The sequence below is a fragment of the Cygnus atratus genome, chromosome 25 (genome assembly GCF_013377495.2).
Source record: "Cygnus atratus isolate AKBS03 ecotype Queensland, Australia chromosome 25, CAtr_DNAZoo_HiC_assembly, whole genome shotgun sequence".
NCBI classification, from domain to species: Eukaryota; Metazoa; Chordata; class Aves; order Anseriformes; family Anatidae; genus Cygnus; species Cygnus atratus.
The window spans coordinates 2733136-2759757 of NC_066386.1; the positions used below are offsets into that span (position 1 = coordinate 2733136).

The window sequence follows — 26622 nt, forward strand, 5'->3', positions numbered from 1 at the left end:
CGGCAGCGCGGCGGGCAGCCCCCGCTCGGGGGCCTTCAGCGAGCGCGGCCCCGGCGGTGACGCCGCCAGATGTGGAGCGCGGGGATTGGCCGCGAGGCCGGGGGGCGGGGCCCGCTCGGCGTTGCCGCGGTCGCCTGAGAGACTCGAGCGGGGTCTGCGCATGCGCGGCGGGGGCTCAGCGCGCTCCCTCCTCCCCTCCCCTCCCCTCCCCAAAACGGGCCGGGGGCGGGGGCGGGGGCGGGGGCGGGGGGGGGGGAGCGGCTCCGAGCCCGAAACTTCAGAAAGCGCCGAGGAGCCGGGGCTGCCCGAAATCCTTTATTTTTATTTATTTTTTTCTCCTTTTAGAACCGGCAGCGCCGGCGTCCGCAACGCAAACCCGACCTGCAGCCAGCGCCCAACGCCGCCGGGCTCCTCCTCGGGGCTCCCAGCACGGAACCCAAACGGCTGCGGAACGGCTCGGGAAGAGGCAGAACCGCGCCGGCCGCGGGAGGGACCAGGAACGGGCACGGGAGGGGCGGCCTCGCTGCCGGCACCCCCCCACCCCCACCCTCGCGCTGCTGAGGCTCCGGGAGCGGGGTCCCCATGGAGTGGGGGGGTCCTGACCCCATCCGGGCCCGCGGCTGGCGAGCAGCAAGGGTTTGTGCCCCCCCCCCCCGGACACTGCTGCTTCTCGCTTCCATCCCCTCCTCCCGCAGCACCACGACCCCACAGCCACCTCTGCCCCCCCGCAGGAGGGCCGGGGGACACAACCGCAGGGCAGCAGCGTGTCCCCTTCCCCCCCATAAGGCCATTTTCCCCAGCACAGACCCGCTGGGAGGCAGCGTTCAGGCACCTGCGCCCTCCCCTTTCGGCACAGTTTCTCCTCGAGGCTCCTTAAAGCTTCTTTCCTTTACCCCCTCAGGCTTGTTTCGCAGGGTAAAGGTACCCAGGGAGGCAGGGGCAGGGACGCGCCGCTCTCCAGCGCTCCCTGCACCACGCGAGGAGCCGATTTACTCGCGCAGGTGAGCCTCGACTCCTGCTCCCCGCGTCCGGGGGCAGCCACCCTCCGAGCCCCTTCTCCCCCCTTCCCCCTCCGCAGGGTTCAGCAGGTGGCAGCCACCCGCAGGGGGGGGAGAAGTGCCGGGAGGCTTCACCTGAATCTTCCCCGGCTCGGCTGCGTTCGGAGCCCGGGGAGCCCGGCTCTGCCTCTGCTGGGCGCTGCTCTTCACCAGCGGAACAATCACGCAGGAAACGACGACAATTCAACGCAGGAAAGTGCTTCGAACGGGGGAGGCTTGGAGAAACGAGCCCCTCTCGCAGCGAGGAGGCCCGTGGCGCGCGGTACTTCGCAGTTCCTACCGTCCTCGGAGGAAGCCCGCTGTGGTGTCTCAATCCCGGGGCTGCCTCGTGGCTCTCAAGTCCCACCTTCAAGGCACTTTGTCTCCACGGGCTGGCCGAGACGCACGGAGGAGCCAGAGCTGCTGCCGCTGGCTTACCTTCCCCTGGGCTTCACACCACCAGGGAGCTGTGGAAGACGACGCTCTCCTCCGGCTGGCCGCGCTTCCAGTGTTCGTAATTCAGCGCGGGCGACTTGGAGACGTCGCTGAAGCCGTCGACCGCAGCGTCCTTCCGCACCCCGAGGAACGGGGAGGGGGCCGTGGGCTGGCAGGATGCGAACGGGCCCGCGCCAGGGCTGGAAGACGCCGGGAAGCCCCTGAAGAGGAAGCCCACGTTGGGGAAGAGAGGCTTCACCAGGCTGACGGGGCAGAAGGCAGAGCCGGTGGGGTTGAAGTGCACTTTGTTCTTATCCGGGCAGGAAGGCTGGAAGCTCTGCTCGGGGCCGGGGGAGCTGAGGGAGGAAAGGGATGCGATCAGGAACAGGGGATCCCCGGAGCACCGAGCTGCCCGCGGCTGCAGGGAACGCACCTGGAACTGCGAGCTCTTCAAAGAGCTGACTAAAACCACAGTTGCCTGTGCTGTGGGGACTGCTGCTCACGCACAGAGCAGCACGAGAAGCCCGTTTTGTTCCGAAAGCACGGTTATTTCTAGGCGAGCCGCCTCGAGAGGCTGTGCTGAGAACAACCCGCCGGCCGGGAAGGGCACGGAATCCCAAGATCCCCCCGAGTGTCTCAGGGTTGGCGATTCCGCTTCCAGCTCCTCCGCCAGGACCTGAGCAGCCACGGTTTTGTTGGGCAAACGTTTTCTTAGGGACCATTTCCCACTTTTAGCACAGGGCAGGGGGTGACAATTGCAGCGGCAGAAGCCCCAGCTGCCCCCGCCCCAGCATCCTGCCACAGCAGCAGCCTCACGTGAGCTCCCTGCTGCCCACAGCTCCTCACACTTACGAGGCTTCTTCAAAGGCACGGACTTTCTCGCATCCCTCGGGAGGTTCCCGTTTAAACATGTAGCTGTGGTTGGGCCGAGGAGAAGAAGCAAAGGCCAGGACTGGAGACGGGCTGCCCTCCTCTAGCAGGGAGGAAGAAATGCTTTTTGAGACATTTTTCAAAGAATCCAGCAGCATTTTAAGCCAACCCCGGGCATGCTCTTCTGAACCCTGTGCCTGTTGGCTACAGCCATACCCTAGAGCTGCAGCGTTTTACCCGTGGGGTTCCCAGCTCACATCCTCCACCCCGTACAGGATACCACCCACTTGGAGGGCAATGGCTTGAGCTTTCCAGGCCCTCTGCTCTTCAAACTGGCTGAGCCCCGCTCCCATCTCACGTGCAGAGACCAAGCTGGAGCCACAGCAGCACGGCTACCACGGCGCAGGCCCCTTTTGCCCCCCCGACTCGCCAGCCCCCGGCCTTTCAGCGCTTACCTTTCTCCTTTGGATCTGGCTGCACCTCATCCGCAGCAGCGAGCTCTTCCGCCGCCAGCCTCCCTGGGGTGTGTGGAGAAAGGCGGAGAGGCACGGAAGGGGAAGGAGAAAGCGAGAGGCTGCTGCAGCTGCCGCTGCCGGGCTCCAGAGTCAGGGCTGCATCTCCAGAGCCTCTCCGGGCAGGCGCTGGTGCCCTGTGGCCGTCTGGGACATCCAAAATCTAGGGAAGAAACAAAGCCTCAGCAGAGCAAGAAACCCTTTCAGCAGCGGAAAGGTGCAGCAGCAACTGCACCTACAGGTAGCAGCTGCTTGGGGTGCTGGAGCCCGACAGAGGGACGGCCTCCACCTCACGGAGCAAGGCAGCCGTTGGCAAAGCAGAAGGACAGACCCTTCCCTAACACGCTTAAGGGTTCACAAGCTGTCTGGGGTCCCCTCCCACCCCTGCACAGCACAAAACAGCCTCTGGATGCCAGCCTGCGACAGCACCTTAACGCTGCCAGCGAGGCCTCATCCACTCCAAGATAACCACTGGCTCATCTCTCGTAGCACCAGCGAGTTTTTAAGAGGGAAGCCAGCAGCCACTTGGCACAACTCAGACATTTACACGCCTGGAACAAAATGAAGCGAGACACAGAGCCTGTCCCCGTGGCCAAGAAACAGATACAGGCAGCGAGTGTCCGTGGAGGAAAGGATTTCGGAGACCACCCAGGAGATTCAGGGCAATCTCGTGACCTTCACTCACCCTCAAAAGCTCTTCATCTCCCTGTTCCTTCACAAACACTTCCTCCAGTTCCTGGTTTAGCCCTTCCAGGCTCCTATGCAAGCAGGGGCTGAGCCTCAGAATAGCAGATGAAGAAAGGAAGCCTGAAGGAGAGTCCTGTAACGACCCAGAGTCAGAGACGTTAGTTGCGTCTGCACAAACTGAGCCGTTTCTCAGTTCCATCCTGTTCCACAGCACTCCGGTGCTCAGCCAGAGCCCTCCAGGCAGCTGCCCAGAGAGGACTGACAGAAGAGTCGTGTAAACTCACTAACTGCAGATCAAAGCACAGAGACACGTTGAAGAGGTGGGGGAAGAAGAGGAGGAAAAAAAAATAAATAAATTTCTCCTTTCTCAGAAACCAGAGTAAAATTCTGAGAAAGGTTTGGACGCCTGCCAGCAGGAGCGCGCTCTCCGCCTCGCCAGGACACACCGTGAGAGCAGAGCAGAGGGAGACGTGAACGTACCCTGAGCGATCCGAGGACAGCATGGTCCCCCTGGAGCGGGGAGCTCTTCTCCTTTTCTTTGCCACTTCTGCCATTTAGCTTTGTTCGCTGGAGCTGTTGCTTCAGTTTGGCAATCTAGCAAACAAAGTTTCAGCTACAGAACCAGGCAAGCCAACACACCTCCACCAAAACGGGTCGTGCCTCGTCTCTCTCCTCCCCCTCTCTTTCAACCCTCGAGGAAGTGCCAGAACTGAGACAGCTTCAATCACGCCACGAGCAGCTCTGGCCACCTCCCAGGGGATGGACCAGGAGCACGTGCAAGGCCTCGTCCCTGACTCCCCCCTGCACTGTGCCCGGTGCCGTCCCGCTGGTGGAGCTGGGTTATCCTCCACCTACGGGGCCAGACCCCTCGCACGCCGTGCCACCTCCGAGCAAAGCACTGAGCTTCTTTCCTACAGCTGCCTGCAAGGTCGGCCTCTTGTCGCACCACAGAGCGTTAGCGATGAGAACAGGGGCTGATGTCTCACCTCCAGCAGTATAACCCTGTCCTCCCACTGCCCTCCCACGCAAGCAGGAGCCTCCTGTACGTTAAGGACTAACACAGATCTTGCTGAAGCATTGGGAGCGGTCTATGTTACCTCTCTGCGGTGATCTGTGCTACCCCAAGAAGCAGAACGCTTGTGAGAACTGGAGCTGGCTTTCCCCACTTCCGCGTCATGCCAGGACACCGGAGTCTGAAGCGAGGAGAAACATTGCTGAGAACAATCACGACATTGACTGCGCTGGACACTTGTGGTAGAGTCCTAGAGAACGAAAGTCATCAACTGCTGCCCCTTCACAGCCCTGTCCCAGCCTTCCCCCATTAATACCCGGGCGTTCGCCAAAACCTCGGCATTTTGACCCGACGCGTGCCTGTTGGGAACCTGGACCTCCCAGACCTCCGGGGGAGAGACCTGCCCAGAAGTCTGTGGCTTCAGCACCGCAAATACCCGGCGAGATAAAGCTCGCCAAGCCATCGCCCCCCGGAGGAACAACCACAACCGCCCCGCGCAGCGCTCCGGCGCCCCATGACGTTGGGTTTCAGGCACTCGCCGCACGAGGCAGCGTTACCCGGAGGAAAAGCCTCACCCAACGGTGAGAACGCACCGACCGCTCGCTTCGGAGACCTCAGGCTCCCGCAGCAGAGTTCAGAGGCGTAACCAAAGCCAGAGGTCGGCCGCGGGGCTGGCAGCTCGCAGCCGCCTCTCTCCGCGTGCAGGAACAGCCCCAGCAGCACGTTGCACGGCTCTTCTCCAAGCAGCTACATTTTGAACCTCAATGGAAATCGGGCCGTTCATCTGATCAGCGAAGGGCGTGAACTTCCTTCCAGTGAACTCAGCCCTCGCAGCGCAGACTCCGGGACCAGAACGGTCCCAAGGCACAGCGCTTTCAGGACCGACCGTCATTTTTTCCTCAACAAGCTCGGTGCTTCGCACAGCGTTCACCCCGCGTCACTGCTGCCTGCCATTTCTGGGGGAGGCTTTGGACAACGCTCCCCTCCTCCGTCCCCAGCGAGAGGCTGCCAGAAGGTGCAAGGGCCTGAGAACAGTTCCTCTCCAAACAGCTTAACGGACCTCCCCAGAGGCCGCTGCGAGAACAGCAGCTGTTTTACACAACCCCACTGAGTCATGAGGATGACAGAAGGCGCTCTCAAAATGTTTTCAAGCCTGTTCAAACCAAAGGAACGAGGCAAGTTACCTAGAGAGGTACCGGGCTTCCCTTTTGTAACGGGATGCAGGTGGCTTCTGGACAGAAACCCGACCTCCTCCTGCGTTCCAGGCTGATTTGAGCCCTCCCTCACACACCTCCTCAAGCAGAGCACGCCAGTTTCTGCACAGCCACAACTATTTGCTGCCTAGGTCTCCATTTCACAGTGCCAGTAAGCAGCAGACATCACGGCACAGATGTCACTCTGATGGAGTGTTCAGTTGGGTTTGAGAGAAGAAATTGCTTCAACCCCAAACCGTTACTGCAGTGTTCTGCCGAACTACAGCAGCCCAGAGGAGTCTCAGCCATCCCTGTGCTACCCCCAGACAGTGCCAAGGAACAGAGCGGTGCTATAGGAAATCCTACAGCAAGCTCCAACCTCGCAGCTGTAGCACATGGCACGTCTGAGCTCATTTCCCACCTCAAGTATCCTCTCCTGAACAACTCAGAATTTGGCGTTTCTCCCAAAGCACCGTGTCACTTCGTAGCCCAGTAGATCACGTCCAGAAGGAAGCCGAGGAGGAAAGCTAAAGGCCTACGGGAGAAGACCCCAGCTCCGTCCCACACGGCTGCGAGTCCGTGAAAAGCTCAACTCCAGCTGCTGAGAACAGCCCAGGGCACGGGAGAAAATCCTCCCAAGTCACAGGAAGCCTCCCGAGCCACAGCACCCTTCAACACCCCGTGCCAGAAGTCACTCGCCGCAGTCTGCTGCTGTGACACCCGGAGCACCGAGCACCGCGGTGCAAAGAAAGAGGGCCTAAAAAGGAAGAGATGCTCTTCGCAATAGGAAAGCCTGAAAATAGAGAGTGCATGTGCATCCCACCTCTCGCAGGCAGACTGTCAAGGCAGAAGGAAATTACAGAACCTTTTGTACTAACTGTGGCAAAACCGCTTCCTCAGAAAGAGGAGAGAAAAACGCTTTGCACAGCAAGATAAAGCCACAAGCTCCAATCATGCACACGGCTGCCATCCTCCCCCCCCCCAGCCAGCACCTGCGCCCGTATCTCACTTAACCACCCTACGATAGCAAATCTCCAGAGCTCTGCAAAACAGCTGATCGGTAGCCGAACAAGGGGGGGAAGTAAACATGTACTGGCTAGCGGAGAAAGTCCCAGCCTTGATAACTGAGAGCATGGAAGGAGTGGCAAAGTCCTGGAGGTCGCAGCGTGGAACATTTTGTTAACGCACAGGGCAGTCTGGAAGCGAGGACTTTATTCCCAGCTTCCAACAACAGACAAGTGGCTGTGTGGGGGGATCTCTGCTCCTTTCACAGGCACGTTGCGAGGTGAAATTAGCGTTTCCAAGACACTTGCAGATAGCTGGGGAAAGACTGCCCCACAGCTGGCCTACTCACTGCAGGAGCGATCAGCTCCGTGCTCAGCAGTCAGAACCAAGGCAGTGCTACCTCCGTTCTGGGAAGGAGGAGTTGTCCCACTTCGGCAGCCTTTTCCCCAAAAGGACCAAGTGCAACAAAAAACTAATCAGCTCTAAAGCACCGGGGTTAAGTGTTCCCACCACTGCCCATCTGCTTTAAGACGGAAAGGAAGAGTACGCTTCCCAGAAATAAAGAACTCAGAAATCAAGTTTAACAAATTCTTTCCCTTCCTCTCCAGCGTGCCCTCTGCCCTCAGCAGTGCTCTTGGGCACCAGAACTGAAACAAAAGCAGGCGAGAACACACTGGAAAAGGACAATGGAAGTTGGAATCCAATTGAGAATTTCCTGCAAACAGCCCAGTTATAAATTGTTGACTAGCAAAGATCAAACAGCAAGTTAACACAGACTGAGTGCGCTAAATAAACGGCTTGTTAAGCAAACGGATGCTCTTATCCCTCCGAATTCTTTCACCTCTGCAGATAGGCGAGCACTATTTGCTGCCATACAGTAATATTTACAGGTTGCTAAGAGTTCCTCGAGGTCTGGAGCTTTTCCATCCAACAGCAGAGAGCTGCGTTGTTCGTGCTAGCGAGCCCTTCTGTGGGAGCACCCTCGCCTTCTCACAGCGTGTGGCACTCAGCCCGCGAGTGTTATATAAGGACTTGGCCCAGAACTGCAAGCCAGAAAAAAAAACCCCAGTGCTGAGCCAGGGCTGGAGCAGAAAGCCAGAGGCCATCTGCCTCCAAACAAGGCCAAGGAAATTCCAGCTCTGCACCAAAGTGGAATCAGTCGAAGCTGAGAAGCAAAAGGGGAAAACGAGCCTTCCTAGAAAGTTGCAGCTGGACAGACGGAGACTTAACGCTTTCTCTCTTCTCCCCCACCTTACACACGTTTCAGTTCGGCAGCCCTCTCTCGGCCCAGAGACGGCCCGGGAGGTCTGCAGTCGTACCTGGGTAGCTTTGTCATTCATGCACGAAGCCGAAGCTCCTTCGGCATCCCGCGGCCACTGTCCCAGCAGGTAGGAGCCCACGATGGTGTCCAGCGAGGAGGTGCGCCGCACGCGGGGCTGCCGGGGCCGGCACGTCTTCTCCCCAGCAGCAGCACAGGGAACGCTGGCTAGACAAGGACCAAGAGAACAGATGAAGACTTCCAAAGCCAAGACCCAGCAAAAGCCACCCCAATTAACGAGCCCACAGCAAGCACAAAGACCGCCAGAAGGGAATTAGCACGTACAGCCCGGAGAAGTCCATTTGTGTTTCGGAAACCAAAGTCCCAATGCTTCTAACGTACCCACCGAGGTCCTGCTCTCACAACACCGAGAGCTTTGGTGCCGAGGCCGTGCCGCTGCCCAGCACAGACGGCTTTTGCTGCTCCGAGGCAGCTATCAAAACAAGGAGCAACAGAAACAGCACTTCAGCAGCGGGCCACACAAGGGCTGGTGGCCTGGCTGCCCTCCTCCTCACTCCTCTGCTCCACTGCAGAGCGCTCATCTCTTGCTTATCACCACCAGATTGCTCCTTTAGAACAAGAGATTTTATTGCAGCCCTCAAGTGGCTGCTCAAAAACCCTCGATTCGACGTTCCAGACTAAGTCAAGGTTGCTGCTACACAACTGAGCAAAACGCTCGACACGGCCACCTTGCTTTTACACGAGCACCCCAGCAAGCCGCTCCGCTCTCTGCAGAGCCACATTTCTTACCAGCGGGAGCCCGACGCTTAGTCGGAGAAGCCAGGCTCTCCCCATGGCACGACCCAGCAGGGGAAGGGAGGCTGTGTGCCTCGGTTTCCCCCAAGGAAGCAGGCCGGTGCTTCCAGGCTGAAGGAGGCCAAGGGAACGTCGGCAGTTCTGGATCTCCAGGCGGACCGTGCGAGGGCTTGGTGTCGCCAGGAGGAGCGTGCGCTCGGCACCAAGCAGGAAGGCAGAGCACAGACACCTACCCAGCAGCTCTGCGCTGCCCAGCTTCCACGGGATGACCACGTGCCTGTTCAGACTTCCCTAGCTAGAAACGCTACGAGCAAAGCTGCTTCCTAAATAAAACTAGGCTAGGCAACGATGCGATCCCATCGCGAGCCAACAGCGCAGAGCACGGAGAGCCAGGCGGCTCTGCGAGCTAAGGCCGTGGCAACACGCAGCACAGCTCGCTGCTCCTTCCCGCTCTCCTCCATCACATCCCAGTCAGCTCCAAACTGGATGCGACCACCACGAGGCCTGCAGACGGCGCAGCTGCCCTCTCCTGCAGGCCTGTCGCCACCCCTGCGGTTGCAAGAAGGTGCGATCGCCACTGCCTAAAAGGCAGCGAGAAAGAGAGGCAAGTTGAAGCCAGCAGAAAGGTCTGTTTGCATTTCAGTTTGATTACACACGCAAATTACCACGCACGTTAAAAGCAGCCCTATGGCCTCCTGGCAAGATATTAAGGCCGTGAGCAGCTCTGCTCCAGGTGCATTCCGTACAGACATTGTTCTCTCCTTCCTCCCCAAAAACCGGGGCACGGCAGGCGGGCAGCGAGCTACCCACACTAAAAGCAGCCTTGGAGCTGCGAGGCGCCGCGCTGGGCTTGCCAAACACCTCTGTAGACAAAGGTGTTTCAGCACTCGCTGCCTGGCACCCCGTGGGCTCACAGCTGAGCCGTTCAGGGCCACAGCCTGTTAAATGCATCTTTTTTATCAGCTGAAGTACCCTTGGAGAGCGGAATTCGAGGTGTAGGTGAGAAAAGGGTAGGAACAAAGGCACCCGGGAGGGCAGGAGCATTAGTGCTTGCACCACAGCCACACCTCGTAAGGTCCACACGGGATTAAAGGCTCATTGTGCTGGGTCCAGCTGGCATTTCACATCATGCTCCCTGCTTCCAACAGTCAACAGCCTACGACAGCTACCCCTAACTAATTTAGAAACTCGTTAGGATCTGCAGCTTCCTCTTCGGGGCCTCCTTGCCCGCACAGGCTCCATTACTTGCATCTCCGTTACGTACGGCTTCAGCTGGCCCTTCCCCTCCCGCCGCTCTCCCCGACGAGGTTTCTGGCAGAAGAGCTCAACGCTGCCGCCACCGGGGAGCCGCCAGGCTGAGCTGTGCCAGCACACGGCACCCCAGCCCCACCAGCAGCTGCTCCTCATCCCCCACAGCTCCCCAAAGGGACCCCCACAGCTCCCCAAAGGGCCCCGGGTGACCGGGGGCACCTTCCTTGCCCAAACGGGGCACCGCCGCCGTACCCAGCTCGAAGGGGGGGAGGGCAGAGGGGATGCCGCCCCGGTGAGGGCTGCACCCACGCCGAGCGGGACGCTCGAAGCACGCCCAGAGCTACCCACACGCAGAGAGCCGGGGCGCCGTGTCACGGCAGGGTGGAGCGTCCTGTTTACAGCCCCGCGCTATTATCGTCCCCCCGCACCGAGCCTGCACAGCTGCCACCTGGCCGCGAGCGCTGGACCGGGGCCAGGGCAGCCACCCAGCTGAGAAGCGTCGGGTCGGGGCGCTTTTACTTTCCGCGTGACAGCAGAGCCGCCGAAGATAAGGGAACCGTCGCTGTATCTCCGGGAGCCACTCGGCTGCCTCCCGAGTGCTGCAGGAGGCTCTGGTGCAGCCTGAAGCCAACCAGGCTGCTGCAACGGGGCCGTTTAGAAGCGGGGAGGTTGCAAGTTTGTTCGCAGGACTGGTGGTGTGGATTTGCAGGGTCCCTACTCTTTCCCAACCACGTCAACGTCGGGGAGCTCAGAGCTTCCTAAACAGTCTCCTAAGCCAGCCAATCTCTGTATCTAAAAAGATAATAACAGGCTTCAGTCAACTCGTAAAAAAAAGACTGAAATTACTTTCAATTTACCACCCCGAAACTTCCAGAGTCTCTGTTCGATGAGCAGCACTTAAAGCTGAATCTACAAATGATGGCAAGCAAAAATAATGTTCCCACTACTGCTTTCTCTGTAGAGTTGTAAAATTTTCTTCCTTCCTTCCTTCCCCCCGCAGATTTCACCCTGGGGAAACTGACCCTTCGGTATCAGAGAACTGCTTAGGAGCTCAGGGACGTGCTGTTCAGACCCTGGTGTTTTTTTGGAATGTGTCCACGCCAAAATCTATCTTAAAGTGATGAAGCATGAAAAATAATAGTCCCTGTTTAAATCTAATCAGCTTTCAGGTTAACCATGGAGCAATGGGCTGTCCTGACCGCCAGGCAAGGGGCTTCTCTCGCATTCTGCAATACCAAAAGATACCAAATGGGTTTGGGAGCACTTTTCACGTTATTAGCTCAAACAGGAGCTGTGTGTGAGCTTTCAAGAGTATTTGTCAGGAAGCATTTAGCCGAGATGGAACCCAAGCAACCCGGTCAATAATTAACTCATGCAAATATCTTCCCCCTATCGTACCAGAAATTACAGCTAATTATTTGGGTTCTGTATCAGCTTCCCTCGTGTACACCTTGCAGTGCTCTTCGCAGAGCTAGGTGACACCCTGGTGACACTCCCGACCTGGGGGACAGGAGGACAACGCGGATGCCCAAGCTGGATTTCTCACGGGGCTGCCAAACCACAGCAGCACCCCGTGCCGCAGGAACATCTTTCAACCAAAGCTCGCCCCGAAGCGGGCTGCTGGCTGCGGATCCGTGTCCCCCGCTGCACCCCGGTCCCACTTCCATCCTCTCTCTTCTTGTTTTAAAGCCTAACTGGACAAAAGACGCGTGCAGGACTTCCAAGTGACATTAATAACAAACCGTACGAGGGGAGGAATCGCAGCTCCTCTAACCTCACCCTGAACGATGGCGTTTGGTCGGAGGGATCACAGAGGCCATCTCCGGGGACCCAAAATATTTCAGCTGGGCATTTCCAGAACAGTCCCTGGCAGTGGAGGTGTTGCTGAAACGAAGACCAAAAGTGAAGCCTCAACGCTGTAACCCTCTGAGATCTCATTTCAATTCCTCTGCAGTTTCATCACGGTGAATCAAGCTACCTGACAGGTTGTTGCCCAACAGGCCTGAACTCCCAGCAGCAAGCGAGCTGCAGAAATGTAGCCTCAGATTTTTCTTTTTCTTTTCTTTCCCCTGACCGAGCAGATAAAAGGGATTTGCGTCCCGACTGCAGCACTGCGAAAACGCAACAGCCACCTATTTCTGAAGACTCCTGATCTTGTAACGCAGCAAAGGCTAAAAACCTGCACAGGAAAAAAAAATGAGGCTTTTCCCAGCGTTGTTCCCTTTACTGCACGCTTCATTTTCAAAAGAAATGTGAAGATTTCAGGAACCACGCCTGCTACCACCGCGCCTCCGGCCAGGCACTTCCCCACGGCACACCAAGGGCTGCTCCTGACGCTCCTCCTGAGAACCCCTCCACCCATCGCACCCCCTGAAACCAGCACGGGATTATGCAAGGAGTCACCCTTTCTGTCCTGAGAATCCCCCAAAGCCTCCAAGGAGGCGATCGGGCAGTTTCAGTCGTTCTTCCTGCCATTTAAAATCTTGGGCTTAGGACAGCGCCAAGACCTGCAGACCGAGCTGGAACGCAGCAGCGTTGGGCAGGAATTGACGGCAGGGTCACACCTAGCTACCGCGACAGGAAACGAGCTCAAGAAAGCGAGACCCAGAGGTGGAGAAGTGCTGAGATGGAAGCTCACAGAAGCTAGAGAGAAAGAGGATATCCCCTCCACCGAGACGCCTCCCAGCAGGTCTTCTTCAGGGGAGGAGACACGAGTAGATCTCGAGCTTCAGCCAGAAACGGAGTAAGGGACCCAGAGGAGACAGCAAGCAGCCGAAGGGTGTAAAAACCGAGGCTGTAAATCCACGCTGAGGGGGCTCCAAAGGAACCCACCAGGAAAGGAGCCCGGTGGGCACGCAGAGCTGACCCCCGGCACAACGGGCGGGCTGACTCCAAGCACAGCCCGCAGATTTTGTAGGAAAAGCCCCACTTCACCCTCGAAGCAGGAGAATTACGCTCAGAAGTCGGACAGCCGGGGAGAAGAACGCGGCAAGAGAACCACCTGCAGCTGATGCGTGTGGCTGCAGGAAAAGAGCAATCCGAACGTTAAGGGGTTTCAAGAGGAGAACGAACCCAGCATTTATAGGCAGATTAAAAGCTAACGATGAACACAACCCTCAGCTGCTCCTAGAAAAACTCCCACAGCCAGAGCTGGATGAACCGCGTCGCTCAGCGCAACTCCTGGCGTCGTCTCTTCACCCCAAGTCTCCGGGAAGGCAGCGTTTTGCATCTCTGCCGCTGGCCGTATGTTCAAATTCGAACCCCTTTAAGAAGATTTACAACTGAAGGGAAATTCACACCCACACCGGGACGGGATTTCAGGGCTCTTGGCTCATTTCAGTAATCGCGAGTACAGAAACGCCAAACCCTCAGAGCGCTGAAATCCATCGCACTTTCCGGTGAAGGGACAGAAGCTGTGGTTAAACCACGCTGCCCCCCACGACTCTTGCTCAAACAGCTCAAGACAGCCGAAAAAAAAAGTACCTGCTGTTCCCAAAGCACGGCCTTCTAAGAAAACCCGCACCACCTTCCTCTGCTTCGGCGCTTCTCCCGCGTGGACGGGCGCTGGGAAAGCAGGACGCCGCCGCAGTCGCTGGCTCCAGCCCCGGAGCCCAGTGCAGAAATTCCAGGCTTTGCAGTCCTCGCTCCCCGGCCGCGAGCTGCCCCAGGAGCGCGGCCGGACAGGGCTGCCCGAAGGGCAGAGCATCTGCAGATCTCATCGGAGGAAATTCACGTGGGACACCAGCGGTTCAAGCTGGCGGGTTTTTTGTTTTTGGGTTTTTTCTTGGTGGTTTTGGGTTTTTTTGGACACCGTTAAACAGCAACTCCCTCGACCACTGCTCAAGGCCTGACACCGGAGCTGAGCACTCGGTTAATGGAGGAAAAGCTGAACTTTTCCCCTTTATCTTAATTCTTTCAAAGTTTGTTTTTCAAACGATAAAACAATCCGAAGAATTTCAACATCCTCAAAGTCTTTGGTTGAAGTGCACATTTCCTAAATCCAGCCTGATGCAAGACACCGCTGCAGTGGGACCTTCCAGCAAAACCATCCCTTTCCCACTGATACAGGTGGGGAGCGCTTCTGGACCGACTTCCACGCTCTCAACTTCATGGAAGAACCAGAAGAAAACACAGATGTGCTGGCAGCCTCGCACGAACAATAAGGGTGGTTTGGAAACAAGCAAAAACCTGTTTAAACTTCAGATTTTTAGGACTCATTCACTCTGATCTGGAAGCGCAGAGGTGACCAAGGAGTTACCCCATCACCCGTATCACCTCTATCAGGGGAGCGAACCCTCAGCTCTGAAGACAGAGCCGTGGGTTGGGCTTGGGTTTTTTTTCCTCCTTTTTTGTTACACCTACTTAAATCAATTCCTGATAAGCATCTAGGAATCAAGATCACGGCAGAAGGCAGGGCTCTCGCTCAGCTCAAGGTGAGAAACCTTTGCTTCCCAAGCCCTTGGAAGTCTTCCAGCCTGAAGCAAAGCAAACAGAGCAAGACATCCTTGATATTTCGACAGTTACAGACAAGCCGGAAAACAAGGAAAAGGCAGCTCGTCCTTTCCACGCACACAGCTACACAAATCACATCAGCGCTTCACGACAAGCCCCGGTCCCCCACCCTTTCACAGTCATCCTTCATGCCTAATTTCAGTTAAGCCACCTGCCTGGAGGGCCCAGCGTGCAGCTACTGGAACAATTCTGCAGCAGGAGAAGTCACAGCACCTGATATCCCTGAGCATCACCTTCCTCGTGCCGGCTCCAGCCGAGGGAGCAGAATAGCAAAGTTGGTATCAGCTCGCTGTTAGAGCTCACCCCAACAGCCTGAGCGCGGCAGCAGCACGCACCTCGCAGTTGTGCAGAGCGGCCTCAGGCTCCAGCACGCCAGGAACCGTGCAACCGCAGTAGATCTCGTTCCTAAACGCTTTCAGACTGAGAACGATGGCAAAAACGATGAGAAAATGAGGCAGGGGAAGAGACGCAGCTCGTCCAGAGCCATGCGGCAGGTTGCAGGCAAGCACGGAGACAATTATCTCCCATTGTTTTCAAAGGCTGGATGAACCACACAACCTGCCTCGATATTTGCCTCGTTTCCTCTGCGGTCACCCCTGAATTATCAGGTGGCTCGAATGAGAGCACGAGAATAATTTTTAATGCAAAATGGCCTAACAGGAATTCCAAGAGGGGATGTTTTTACAGGTTCAGCGCTATTTTGCTGTTGGTGTCTCCCGTCCAGCTGCGGACCACGCCAAATCAGCCCCCTTGAGCTGCACGAGCGATGGGGAAGTGCCAACATCAGCTTGGTGGAGTCAACGCGGCCGAAAAGCCTTGCCATTTACCCGCTATTTCAACACCAAGTTTTGCACAGAGAGAGCTGGCTGCGCGTTGGGGCTCAATAAATTCTCTCGCAGGGCGAGCGCTCGTTTCTTCCTTCGCGCCGTGTGGCCAGGCAGCGAAACGTTCCCCCCGCCCGGCCCAGACCCGGTTCTGCTCCGCGCAAGTCGGTGCCCGGGTTCTTTCAGTTCCCACCCGCGAACGTTGCGAACTCTGCTATGGCCCCTGCGAATCCGATAGATAAAGCCCAGCCGAAGGAGTCCCAAACAAGTACCTACGGAGGGGAAACGATCCGAGAGCTTCCGAGTTCCTCGGGAGCCTTCTGCTGTACGAGGGACGGGTCGGACTTACCGCAGGGTCCCGTCCCTTCCCCCGGACAAATCCGGCTTTCAATGTCATCCCCAGCACTTTAAAGCAGGGAGAAACTCGTTTCACCCACAGACTGTCAACACAAGGCAAGATTAGTTATAGACGTGTCCTTTGTTTCCCCTTTCCCACACCCGTATCCAGAGGCTAACAAACTGGGAGCAGCAGGTTTAGGCTGAAGGGATGATCCCTATCAGCTGAGGGCTGCAAGGCCCTGAATGGGCTCCGATTACCGCGCCAGAAACTCGTTCTACATTTCACAAAGCCACCTGCAACCTTCCGACTCCAAACCTGAGCCCCCCATTGTGCTCAGCCGTGTTTTACACAAAGAGGGATTTCATTTCCTAGGACAGAAGCTGGATTCTTCACGGCTCGTGCAGCAGCAGGACATCTCCAAGGTTTTCCCGTCCCTCGACCAGTCCCTACACGACCACTTTTTCCCCGTTACAGCTCCCCGCTTGTGCTTAACCCTTCATTTCCATCAGCCTGTTTACCCACAGCAAAACCCTAAAGGCAGAAGCAGACTTACTTAGTCGTGATGAATCCCAAAATCTGAAAAAGCCAAGCTTGGGAAGCAGCTGCTTGCACAGCAGCACAGTTTTCCCATGCCACAACTCTGCAAACTCACTGGAGGGGTTTTGCTTTTTATTTTTAAGGAGTTAATACAGAGTGAGCTGAGATACTCCTCCTATTTACTCTATAAATTTTCAATTTTAAGTATATCGATGTTACAAATCTGGGGGTTCCTTGCTCATTTGCTTAGGTCCCCCTGAAAACCTACAGATGTTATGAAGCACGAAAGAAAACCCAAGAGCACACACCACAAACACCTGGACCACTATTCTGGTAGCAAAAGCCTTCATACTCATCCCCCGGGATACAGAAACGCCATCACACACCGATTCCTAAAGCAGCCACCAGTACTGGAGATATTCAACTAATAAGGTTAGGAGGGGGGGAAAGGAGACCCCCACGTTTATTCTGTGACGCCTGCAGCAAAGGAAAGAAGGGGAGAGCGAGATTGAACAGCTCTGCTGTATCACTACCACGTAGGCAGCAACCCCACAGCACTTTCAAGTGGTAAACAGACGTTTTTATTCCTAGAGAAACATTTCCATTTTGCTAAACGTACACTTGGACAGCACTGCCTATGAATAGCGTCCCACTCATCTGCCTCTATAATACACACCAGGCACGGGTTTCATCCAGACACCAAATAAAGCTATTTGGCACTCCGCTCGCTTAGTCTCTCGAGCAGGATCCGTGCAGCTAAAACAACTGGACATCTCAGAAACGGGCAAGTCGAGCAGGCAAGCAACAACATCCCAAGCAGATGAGTCAGCCCAGCTAACCGTAACTTCCTGAAAAGCTACAAGGCACCACAGAATTCGGGGGTTCCTGGGGGTGGCGGGCGAAGCCTGGCGAATTTCTGCGGGATTCTGGTGAAGCGAGGCCATCCGTAAGGCTTTGGTGTCACGGGGGGCAGCGTGGAACTCACAGCGCTCGTCAAAGCCACTCCTGAAGGATGGGGAATTGCAAATCTGGATCTTGCTGTTGCTGTTGTCCACTCCACCACTGCTGTGGTGGGCTTGGAAGAGAGATGAGAAGCCCTACACGCGTAGGGCTTGGAAGAGAGAAAGGCAATTACCTTGAAATCCCCAAGAAGTGAATTCCAACGCTACACAGAAAAGCAGTTGGTCGGTAGCTTCTTGCCCAGCTCTTCATCCTCACTTACTCCCTGCTTTTAAAGAAGCGTCGGGAACAAGTCTGCTGAACTAGCAACACAAGACGTGACTTTGCTTTCTCACTATGTCCCATTTCGTTCCTCTCCCTGCACGAGCCAAGTTAGCCAGCTACAATTACTTGCTTACATTCTCAAAACACCACGTCCACACGTTAAAACGTGAACTGCAATTTAACTAACGCTATTTCTCTAGTGCCGTGCTGGAAAAAAAAAAAAGCATAAAGACTTTTCTGGTCGTCTTACTTGAGAAAATCAGGTTTCAGGCCTGCGGTGCGCGAGGAGGACGACCGGGGTCTGGGGTTACAGCCCAGCAGCAGACTCACGCGCGAAGGCACGGCGCTCAGGGAGGCTGAAGTCTGGCTGGAAGCGTGGAAATTCTCCGAGCAGCAGGTGCTTTGGTGCGGGCTTCGGAGGAAACAAGCGAGACCACAAACGACACGAGCACTGCGATTAAGTGCTTTCGACTGCGGGGTCCCCACAGAGCTCACCCCACGCCGAGAGCACAGCGCCCCGCCGGCGGCACAGCACCTGCAGAGCCCTGCCCGCCCCAGCAGCTGCCTCCGAGCCGCCTAACCCGGGACAAGCGGATGCAGCAGGGATGGCTCTGGCCGGACCTGAAGAAAAACACACGTTACCTGCCTCGCCACCTAAAGCCCCGTCGCCTTTAAGAGAAGGGATTAAAACACAACGACACCAACACCACGCAGCGGCTTCATCACCAGGCATCCCCATATCTTCATTTCGAAGCAGCAAGTCAAGTCCTTTCAAACTACTCGCAGCCCTACTTCCTGGCACCCCCCTGCTCGAGCTCTTCCTTTCAACAGAAGCCCTTTGAGAGACTCAACAGCTGCTCCTCGTCTCAATGGGATCCTCTATTATCAGAGCAGCTGCAGGATCAGCCCCTGGATCGCCCAGCACCTCTCCCTCTAAGGCACCGAGACCCCCAGAAACCAGGCAGCTCCGGAGCGGTTCAGAAAGCCCGCAGAGCCCAACGGGGACGACGGGATAAAGCACCAGATTTCCATGCTGAGCTCCCAAAAGGTAGGAGCAGGAGTGGGTTATGAGTCACTACAGCACCGGTTTTCAGTTAAACCCTGCCCGTTTACTGCCACGGCTCCCACACACGCAGGGAGCAAATTGAAGCTTCTGATGAGCGGCTGAGGCAGAGAGCAATGGAAATTCAAACGCTTCCAAAGCTGCACATGAAACGACTACGATCAAGAGGAAAGATTCAAGCTCCTGCAGCCGGAGCAGCGAGGCACGGAGCCAGGAAGAAATGAAGACCAGCAATTCTGGTTCATGTCAGCGGAGCTGCAGCCTCTCTGCCCTCAGAAAGCCGCACGGTGCTTGGGAGCAGGCACAGCACAGAGCTTCGACGGCTGAGGGACGACAGGCAGCCCGGCTCTCCTTTTTGTGAGGTCTGCTTTCTTTTCTGGAACATCTGAAACTACTGAGTAATTGCCCAATTAGCTGCAACTTCACCTTCGTTTCAGCGTGCTGCTGAGAGGGAAGGAAAAACTAGCCCTCAAAATGTATTTCATTAACTCGTTTCAAGTGTAAATTGAGCTAAAAAGCTTTTAATAGCTTCTCTGATCAATACCAACTCTGCCAGCGGCAGGCACGACTAAGTCTGGAGTAATGAGACGTGCACCACCTGCAGAAGGGCCATTAATTCGTGCCTCGGGATGGGCTGCAGCACTCACTCGTCCCAGGCAGATTAAGGAGCTGCTGCATTCGGCAAGAGAACTGCACCCCAGGCAGACACCCCCGAGATGGGCTGGCCCAAACTCTGACAAATATTTCTTGCCTTTTAAGAATTCCAATTAAGCTTACCATTAACCCAAAGGAGTGCTTCGCTGCTACTTGGACACTCCTTGCTATAACTCACAGCCAAGCGAGAGCCCGGCGCCCGGGAGCAGCTCCACAAGCAGCTCATGCACGCGCACGTAAAGAAAAGCCACGGGCTGTTGCCGGGTCACCCCAAAGTTATATTTAAATGAGCCTAAATGAAGCGGTCAGGACGCAATCTCTGCCCCGCAGTTCGGGACGAACCGCCGTTAGCGCAAACCCAACCGCCGCCTCTTTATCGAGCCGTGCCGTGCAAAACAAAGGGCTGGCTTCTGGGGAAACCACCTCCTCCGGAGACGCGAGGCGCTGGCACGGCGGCGGGCGGGGAGCGAGGCGCCCTGCCCCGGGGAGGCCGCCGAGACGGACCCGCTCCGGCCCCACGCGTGGGCCCCGGGTCCCGCAGCGCGGCTTTGTCCCGGCCGCTCCTCCCCCAGGCACCCGGGGCTCGCTTTCCCCTCCGGCCTCGCTTGTTCCCTGCCTCCCCCCTCGCCCCCTTCCCCTGCGCCTCCCCCGTCCCCCTCCCTCGCCTCGCCCCCTCCCCCTGTGTCTTCCCCCCGACCCCCCCCAGCGCTCCGGGGCCGCTGGGACTCCTGACCACCCCCCCCCCCGGCCCCTCGGGACCCCCCGCAGGCCCCCCAGCCCCGCTCCGGGCCCGTCTCAGCCCCCAGGAGCCGGCCGGTTGCAAAGCCCCGCTGCCGTTACCGCCTCCCCCCCACCCCCCGTTCGGTAACGGAGCCGCCCGCCTCCTGCCGCCGTTACCTGCCCGGCCGCCGTCTCCGCGGCGCTGCTGGAGCTGGAAGGGGACGGTGGCGCGGAGCGGCTGCAGCCCCCCCGGCCCGCCGCGGCTGCAGGAGGTGCCGGCAGCCCCCGCCATGGCCGCGCCGCCCCGCCCCGCCGCACTGAGCCCCGCCGCCCGCTGCCGCCGTTTATCAGCGCTCGGGGGCGGGGCCTGCGGGAGGAGCGCGGCGCTCATTGGGTGGTTGTAAGAGCGAGCGGCTCCGCCCCCTCCGGGGTAGCCAGTGAGAGCGCGCTGCGAGCCGCTCGCCGCACGCGCTGGGACCATAGCCAATCGCAGACGCCGCTAGCTTTGACGGACGTCAACCCTCCCGCCAGAGCCAATCAAAGAGGAAAGAGAGCCTCAAGCCCCGCCTCCTCCCCGTCCCCTCACACAACCAATCACAAGAAGAGCGCACCCGCCCAAAGCCCGCCTTCCCGAGGGCGGCCAATCGCACGCCGACCCGAGCGACCCGCCCCTTCCCGCGACAACCAATGAGAACGAGCCGGCGGTGTTTGTGTTCCGCGGCCCGGCGGCCAATGGGCGGCGGGTCACGTGGGCGGGGGCAGGCGCGGTTTCTCTTTCACCTTCGGGGGCCGCGGGGCACGACGGGAAAGGGCCAAGGGGGGCCAAGGGGGGCCAAGGGGGGCCAAGGGGGGCCAAGGGGGGGCCAAGGGGGGCCAAGGGGGGCCAAGGGGGGCCAAGGGGGGCCAGCCCAAAGCCCCCTGGTGCTCAGCCCGCCACCCCCCCGCCCCGCTCCCTTCTCCCTGAGAGGGATGAGGATTTTTTTCCTAGCACCCCGGGGGGCTTTTTATTCTTTTTTTTTTTTTTTTTAAAAAAAAAAAAACCCGAGCTCACCAAACGCCCCCCCGGGTGGCTGCCTTCCAGCTACAACCGCCCCCCGGGGAAGGAAATTGTGATTGAAGCGTTCCTGCCCAGCGAGCTCCCCCCGGACAGCTGGAACTCAGGGCACCCGGCCGCGGCCCCTCCCGGGCTGAACTCGGAGCTTATGGATACATCACATATAGATACACGCACACACACGCACACAAGTAAATCGCACATATATATAGAGCCGGAGAAAGCAGAACAGAAATCGAGCTGTCCGAGTTGGGTTGGCGCTGCTCCAGGCCGGGACGTGCGGTTTCCTGGGGCCGGGGCCGTGCAGCCCCGCTGCCCGCGCTCTGCGCCCCGCACGGGACTCGGCTCCCTCCCGGCCCGCTCCTAGGAGCTGACCCTCGCTGCCAGCAGCTTCGGCAGGCCTCACGGCTGGCCGGGTTAAAGAGGGGCCGTTCAGGATTCGGGGCGCCAAGGACTCGGGGTGGGGGCAGCACCGGCATTTTTCAGCGCTCAGCATTTGAGCAGCCACCCGCGCTCATCTCCGCTGTCCCACGCGGGGGCAGATGCGGAGGAGAAGGTCCTTCCACCTGCCCGGGGCTCTCAGCAGCCGGTTATTCGCCATCCCCTGCCCTCCTGCTCCTCAGGGATCACTGCTGAGCACACCTCCCACTCAAACCTTGCAATTAGACCGTTCGGTATTCCTGGAAAGCCTTCACCGCACGCAATTCCCCGCCCGTCCCTTGTTCCGGTCCCCTAGACCGCGTTCCCAGTCGAACGATTCCTCAAATAACAGCCAGGACGACTCACCCTGCCTTCCAGCCACGCCTCTGCTAAACCCCCACGCAGACGCTACCTGCTCTAGGCCCAGGCCCGTGCTCTACCTCCAGCTGTGGGGGTTTAGGGAGAGGAAGCAGCGGTCCCAGAGAGCAGGGTGGAGCAGGGTCGCTCTGGTGCAGGGGCCTGGGAAGCTGCGGCCCAGCCAGATAAGAGAAGGGGGGAAGGCACGAGATGGCAAAGCAGCCCGGGCCTCGTGCCAGTCCCTCTGGAGAGGAGACGTTGTGCCAGCAGCAGGCAGTCGGTCTCCCCTGGCGGCTAGCGCAGCGGAGCAGCTCTCCCCATCTTCTTCCTGTACCTCCCTGCTCACGAGGCCGGCTGCTTCCATCTGCGCGTAATCGGGGCAGCAGGTGGGAAACGAGACAGGGCAACCCCCTGGGTTCTAGGGAAACCCGGCGGGGGGAGAGGCAGAGCACACGGCAATGCTTCAGCTGCCGGAGGGAGACAGAACGTACCTCCCGATGGAACCGGGGGCAGGCAGAAGCCACAGCTTTGGCTGTCAGATCTGGGCAAACGAGCAAAATGGCACCCATCAGGCTCAAGATCCTTCCCTCTTCCAGCAAGGAGCGCCGCAAGATCTCTGATGACGTGGCAAATCAAGAACCCCCCTCACACGGGGACCTCCGTTCAGGTCCGTCTTAGGGTTAGTGGAACATTCCGGAAGAGCAGCAGCATTATAGGCATTTCTGAGAGCTGACGGCATTCCCCGGAAACCAACTCCAGTATTTCTGTGTTCTCCCCATCTCTCAACCTAAAATTAAGTTTTAAACAACGCAAGGCTCCTCAGCTCTCCCAACAGCTCTTCCTATTCCAACTCCCGATGCAGGAACGAGGTAAAAGCACAGCCGGCAGCTCTGTAAAACCTTGCTGCCGCTCCGCAGGCAGACATTTCTCCACAAGGACACTCTGCCTGGAAACCTTTCTTCCCTCCCAACGAACGCAGCAGCTATTAGCAAAGGAGAAACTATACGCAATAAAGCGAAACAGAGAGGCGTCTACCAACGTACAGGTGTTCAAAAGAACACAAAAATGCAGTGAAGAAGTCCTATAAATGCCAAAGATAGATTCTTTTTTCACTGTCAGGCTGGTAGCTCGGCTTTTTTTTTCCTGGGATCCCTTCAGAGGCAGTCCTTCCAACCCGGAAATTCAAATTCGCCTTTCAGTTTCTTTGCCACACTTTTTAAGGCACCGCAATTCGAACCCAATACCTGCAGCTGGAAGAAACTAGAAGCATTCACTCCTCCGTGCTGTTTGGTTTCAGCATAAAGGAGGTCACGCAGCTGTGCCTCTGGTTGTTCTGACCGTATCTCGCGCTATAAATACCGCAAGGAAAACTGAAAAAATTCAAGTGCTTCAGCACAACGGAGCTAAGCGCCGCTCTGTCTCCACTCCAAGTCTTGCTTTCACCAAATGCTTCCCTCCAGGTTTAAAACCCCACGTTTTGCTTTATTACGTAGGAAGAGGCAAGAAATCACCAGTGTCACCTATCAGCTGGGCCGCAGCCACGCTAGCTCGGACGAGCTGCGCATTATCAGCCAGCCGAGTTTGTTTCAGCCACGCTGAGCCTCTCTGGGTCTGTCCTCAACCACCACAGCACAAGCGTTAGAAAATCCAAGCTCCTACGTTCCTGCAGGCTACGCTCGAGCCTACGCAGCGCAGTCATCTCCCCGTAATTAAGGTTCCTTGATGATGTGCAGCACAGAAGTAACACAACCTTTTACAACTGCTCAAAGGCTGCAGGTCAAGGCTCCGACTCCTTATCACACCGTCTCTGCTCCTTCCCGTTGCTCCTGCCGCAGCAGTTTCTGTAACCTCCTCTCCGTGCGCGGGAGAGCTGCCCTACCACGCCACCAGTTAACTATTCTCAGGTTCCAGAGCCCCAGAAAGCCAGTCGTTTGTTTTGTCACGATCAGCAAACACCACAAAGCTTCCGAGTTATCTCCTGGCGATGGAGCGGCCTATCCAGCGTGCTCCAGAAAGCTGCCTCGTGACGCTACGTGGCTGTCTGGTTCCGCACGCAGGAGAATATTTTTGTGTAACGGGCCTGGCCTTCCCTTCCCCCCTTCGCCCCCCCCCAAGCACACCCTACGACACGGCTGCCCGCCATTCTTCAGCCTTCTGTCGGCGTCACTTGAGGAAATAACAGGCAAAGAGGAAACGTGGAAGGCTGAGCAGATGTCACACCGCAGCCCCGCCATCCTGGTGCGGCGCTCAAGTCCTAAATGAGATTACATTTCTGGCCGTTCGCTACGGGGTGGGAGGTAGACGGAGCTCAGATTTAAAGTCCTGATCCGCTGAGCACGAACGTGGAAGATCAAAGGGTCATTCAGCGCTCAAGCTCGGCTCTCCCTCACTGTCCTTAAACAAAATTCCTCTCCCTCTAAACTGTGTAGTGAAACGCCTGCCTGTCTGCCTCCCGCCCCGTCCCCAAGAAAGGGGGCTGCACTGCACTGCTCGACAGCTTCTGCACTCAAATGTTTGGAGATGAAAAGCTCTAAGGACTAGGAGAAATAAAACTGCCGCTTATTAACGGAGACTAACAGATTATTCACCAGACCAGCCAAGCTATTTCACAGTCTGGTCATGCTCGCAGTGAAAAAACAGTGGGAGTTTTGGGAACACAGCACGAGCCCTGCTAAGAGTAAGGAGACGTTATGAAATGGATCATTTTCACTAAGTCATGGAAAGGCAGGAAGCCTCTCCTAATAGCATGAATCATCACTAAACCAGAAAGGAAGAATACACTTGAAAGGAATCGCTGATGTCCAGCACAGCCAACATCCGAACAGAGCATGGAAATGAGACCGAGGAGGCTAAGGAGAGCGAGGCGGGCGAGCACTGACAAATCGGTACGGAACGGGCACGGCACGCACACCCCCTGAACAGCCCTCCTTTAAACAAACACCGTCAGCAGCGCCGCCTCCTGCAGGGAGAGCTGTAACAAAGCGTCTCGTACCTTCAGCATCCTCTGCCGCTGCTCGCGTTCCTTCCACCCGCTACCCCAGGCATCTCATCGTCTCGCTGCTGTGACCCCGATGCTTGTCCTGCTGGAAAACAGACACAGCAGGGATGACGTTTATTATCTTGGTCGGGATCCTTTTATCACACTCTCGCAGAAGCTAAGGGACAGGATTTCCAACGTGCTCGTACACCGCCGGTAGCGTTGAAGGCACTCAGAGCAACCCCCAGCCCTGTGCCAAGCCGTGCACCCATGCAGGAGCTGGCATTAACACCAGGACTCGCGATCTCTGCTGGCAGATCCCACTTACCTCATCCTAAAAGATGACCTTTTCTCTCCTCCCATTCCCAACCACACAGATTCGGGAATTATCCAACATCAGAGATTTAATTTCCTAGGTGAACATGGGCTGCATTAAATGTAAAAAGTTAACCATGAAGGAACGACAGCTTGCTCAGGAGAATGCGTGTTAAAGATGCGTTAAAGGACAGCAGGAGAAGCTGTATGTTCTCGGGACAGGCAAGCCCGTGGTTCCTTGGCTGGCACAACAAATTGTCAGCAATTAGAGCTCTACTTCACCCATCAGCTACTGTCCGGCAAAGCACAGCCGCTCGGTCACACAGCATTACCTTTATTTCCTGAGACTCAGTTCAATCAGAAAGCGTTAGAGACATGATATAGAAAAAAAGCATTTCCATAAAGGGCTGTACTTGGCACAAGAATATTATTCTCATAGGTACCAGGGAGACCCAAGACAAGCTCCTTAAGAAGCGTTGCTGAACCTTTCGAGACCGTGGCAGCCATGAATTCTGAAGCACGGGTAAAGAAAACTGCGGGGGTAACAACTGGCACAAGGTAATTAGGAAAAAATTCAGACGCTGAAGAAAATAACCTACTTGGCTCACCTCAGGGCGCAGTACGCCAGAAGTTCATATGGGAAGAAACAATTTTTTTGCCATGAATAATTACAAAAGCAGGAGCTTTAAAGGAAGTTGGCAGTTCCAGCTGGCACGGAAACCTTACCCTAGGAACAGCCATTTTGCTGCACTGCACCCCAAACAGGACACGAGCCCCCTGAAATCAGCATCGTTACACACCCCAAGCATTACTTACTTGCCTATATATTTTTTTCTAGCTAGAGGTATAAAGGAGAGTGATCACATCTCACAACAAAAACGTGATAAAAAGCTGCCGATCCCAGCTCGTGATACGCTTCCTCCAGCTACATCCTCCCACTCTCCAACCATTTTGTATCGGCAACTTATACTCAGCTTGGTATTTCTTTAGCTCCTTCAGTTTTAAGGCACGGAGCTAATCTGGTAGCCAGTCTCTTAACAAACTAAGGGAAGGATAAACCTGAGTAAACAGAGGTCTTGCCAAACTGATGGCATGTTTGATACTACAGCAAACCAGAGCACCCTGGGAACGCTGTCACTCCACGTACCAACCTGGCAGTAGCTTCTTGCTCTCCGAAATCTTTTTGCCTAGCTCTGGTTCTTATTTCTACCTAGCTCCCCCTTCTCCTACTGTGATCTTCTCTTGCTCCTTGTTTTCTCAGCCTGAAGCACAACCTCCAAGGATACTCCACCCTTTAGCGTGGGGTGACACTTGGTTCCTGCCACCTGCATCCTATTTGCACTTTGGATCTAAGCACGAGGCACATCCTAAGCGCGTACTCCTCTGCCTCCACTACTGCAGGCAACTGCCTGAGGCCCAGAACGTGGCAATTTGGGACTACTTCTTAATTAGTGGAGCAAGTAAAGCTAAATTCTGTCCCCACTATACACACACATAAGCTGTTGTTAATATCCCCAAAGTTCTTAGCACAACCAAGGCATTTATGTCA

At 56.7% G+C, this 26622-nt stretch overlaps 1 protein-coding gene across 7 annotated transcripts in view; it reads right to left on the minus strand.

The window, feature by feature from the left end:
• Nucleotides 1–303: 303 nt before the first annotated feature.
• FAM117A (family with sequence similarity 117 member A) overlaps nt 304–26622 on the minus strand; it is a 31466-nt gene continuing 5147 nt past the window's right edge. Inside the window, exons 4-11 of one of the 7 annotated variants that reach the window (XM_050715542.1) lie at nt 24774–24861; nt 8071–8233; nt 4639–4734; nt 4022–4135; nt 3540–3674; nt 2798–3017; nt 2325–2445; nt 304–1828 (exon numbers count right to left, since the gene is read on the minus strand). In XM_050715542.1, the coding sequence (XP_050571499.1) occupies nt 1489–1828; nt 2325–2445; nt 2798–3017; nt 3540–3674; nt 4022–4135; nt 4639–4734; nt 8071–8091 (1047 nt within the window). In that variant the 5' untranslated portion in view covers nt 8092–8233; nt 24774–24861 and the 3' untranslated portion in view covers nt 304–1488. Of the gene's footprint in view, nt 1829–2324; nt 2446–2797; nt 3018–3539; nt 3675–4021; nt 4136–4638; nt 4804–8070; nt 8238–20127; nt 20266–24773; nt 24865–26622 lie in introns of those variants that run through there. The other 6 variants (XM_050715541.1, XM_035568529.2, XM_050715540.1 and 3 more) reach the window with 6 other exon arrangements.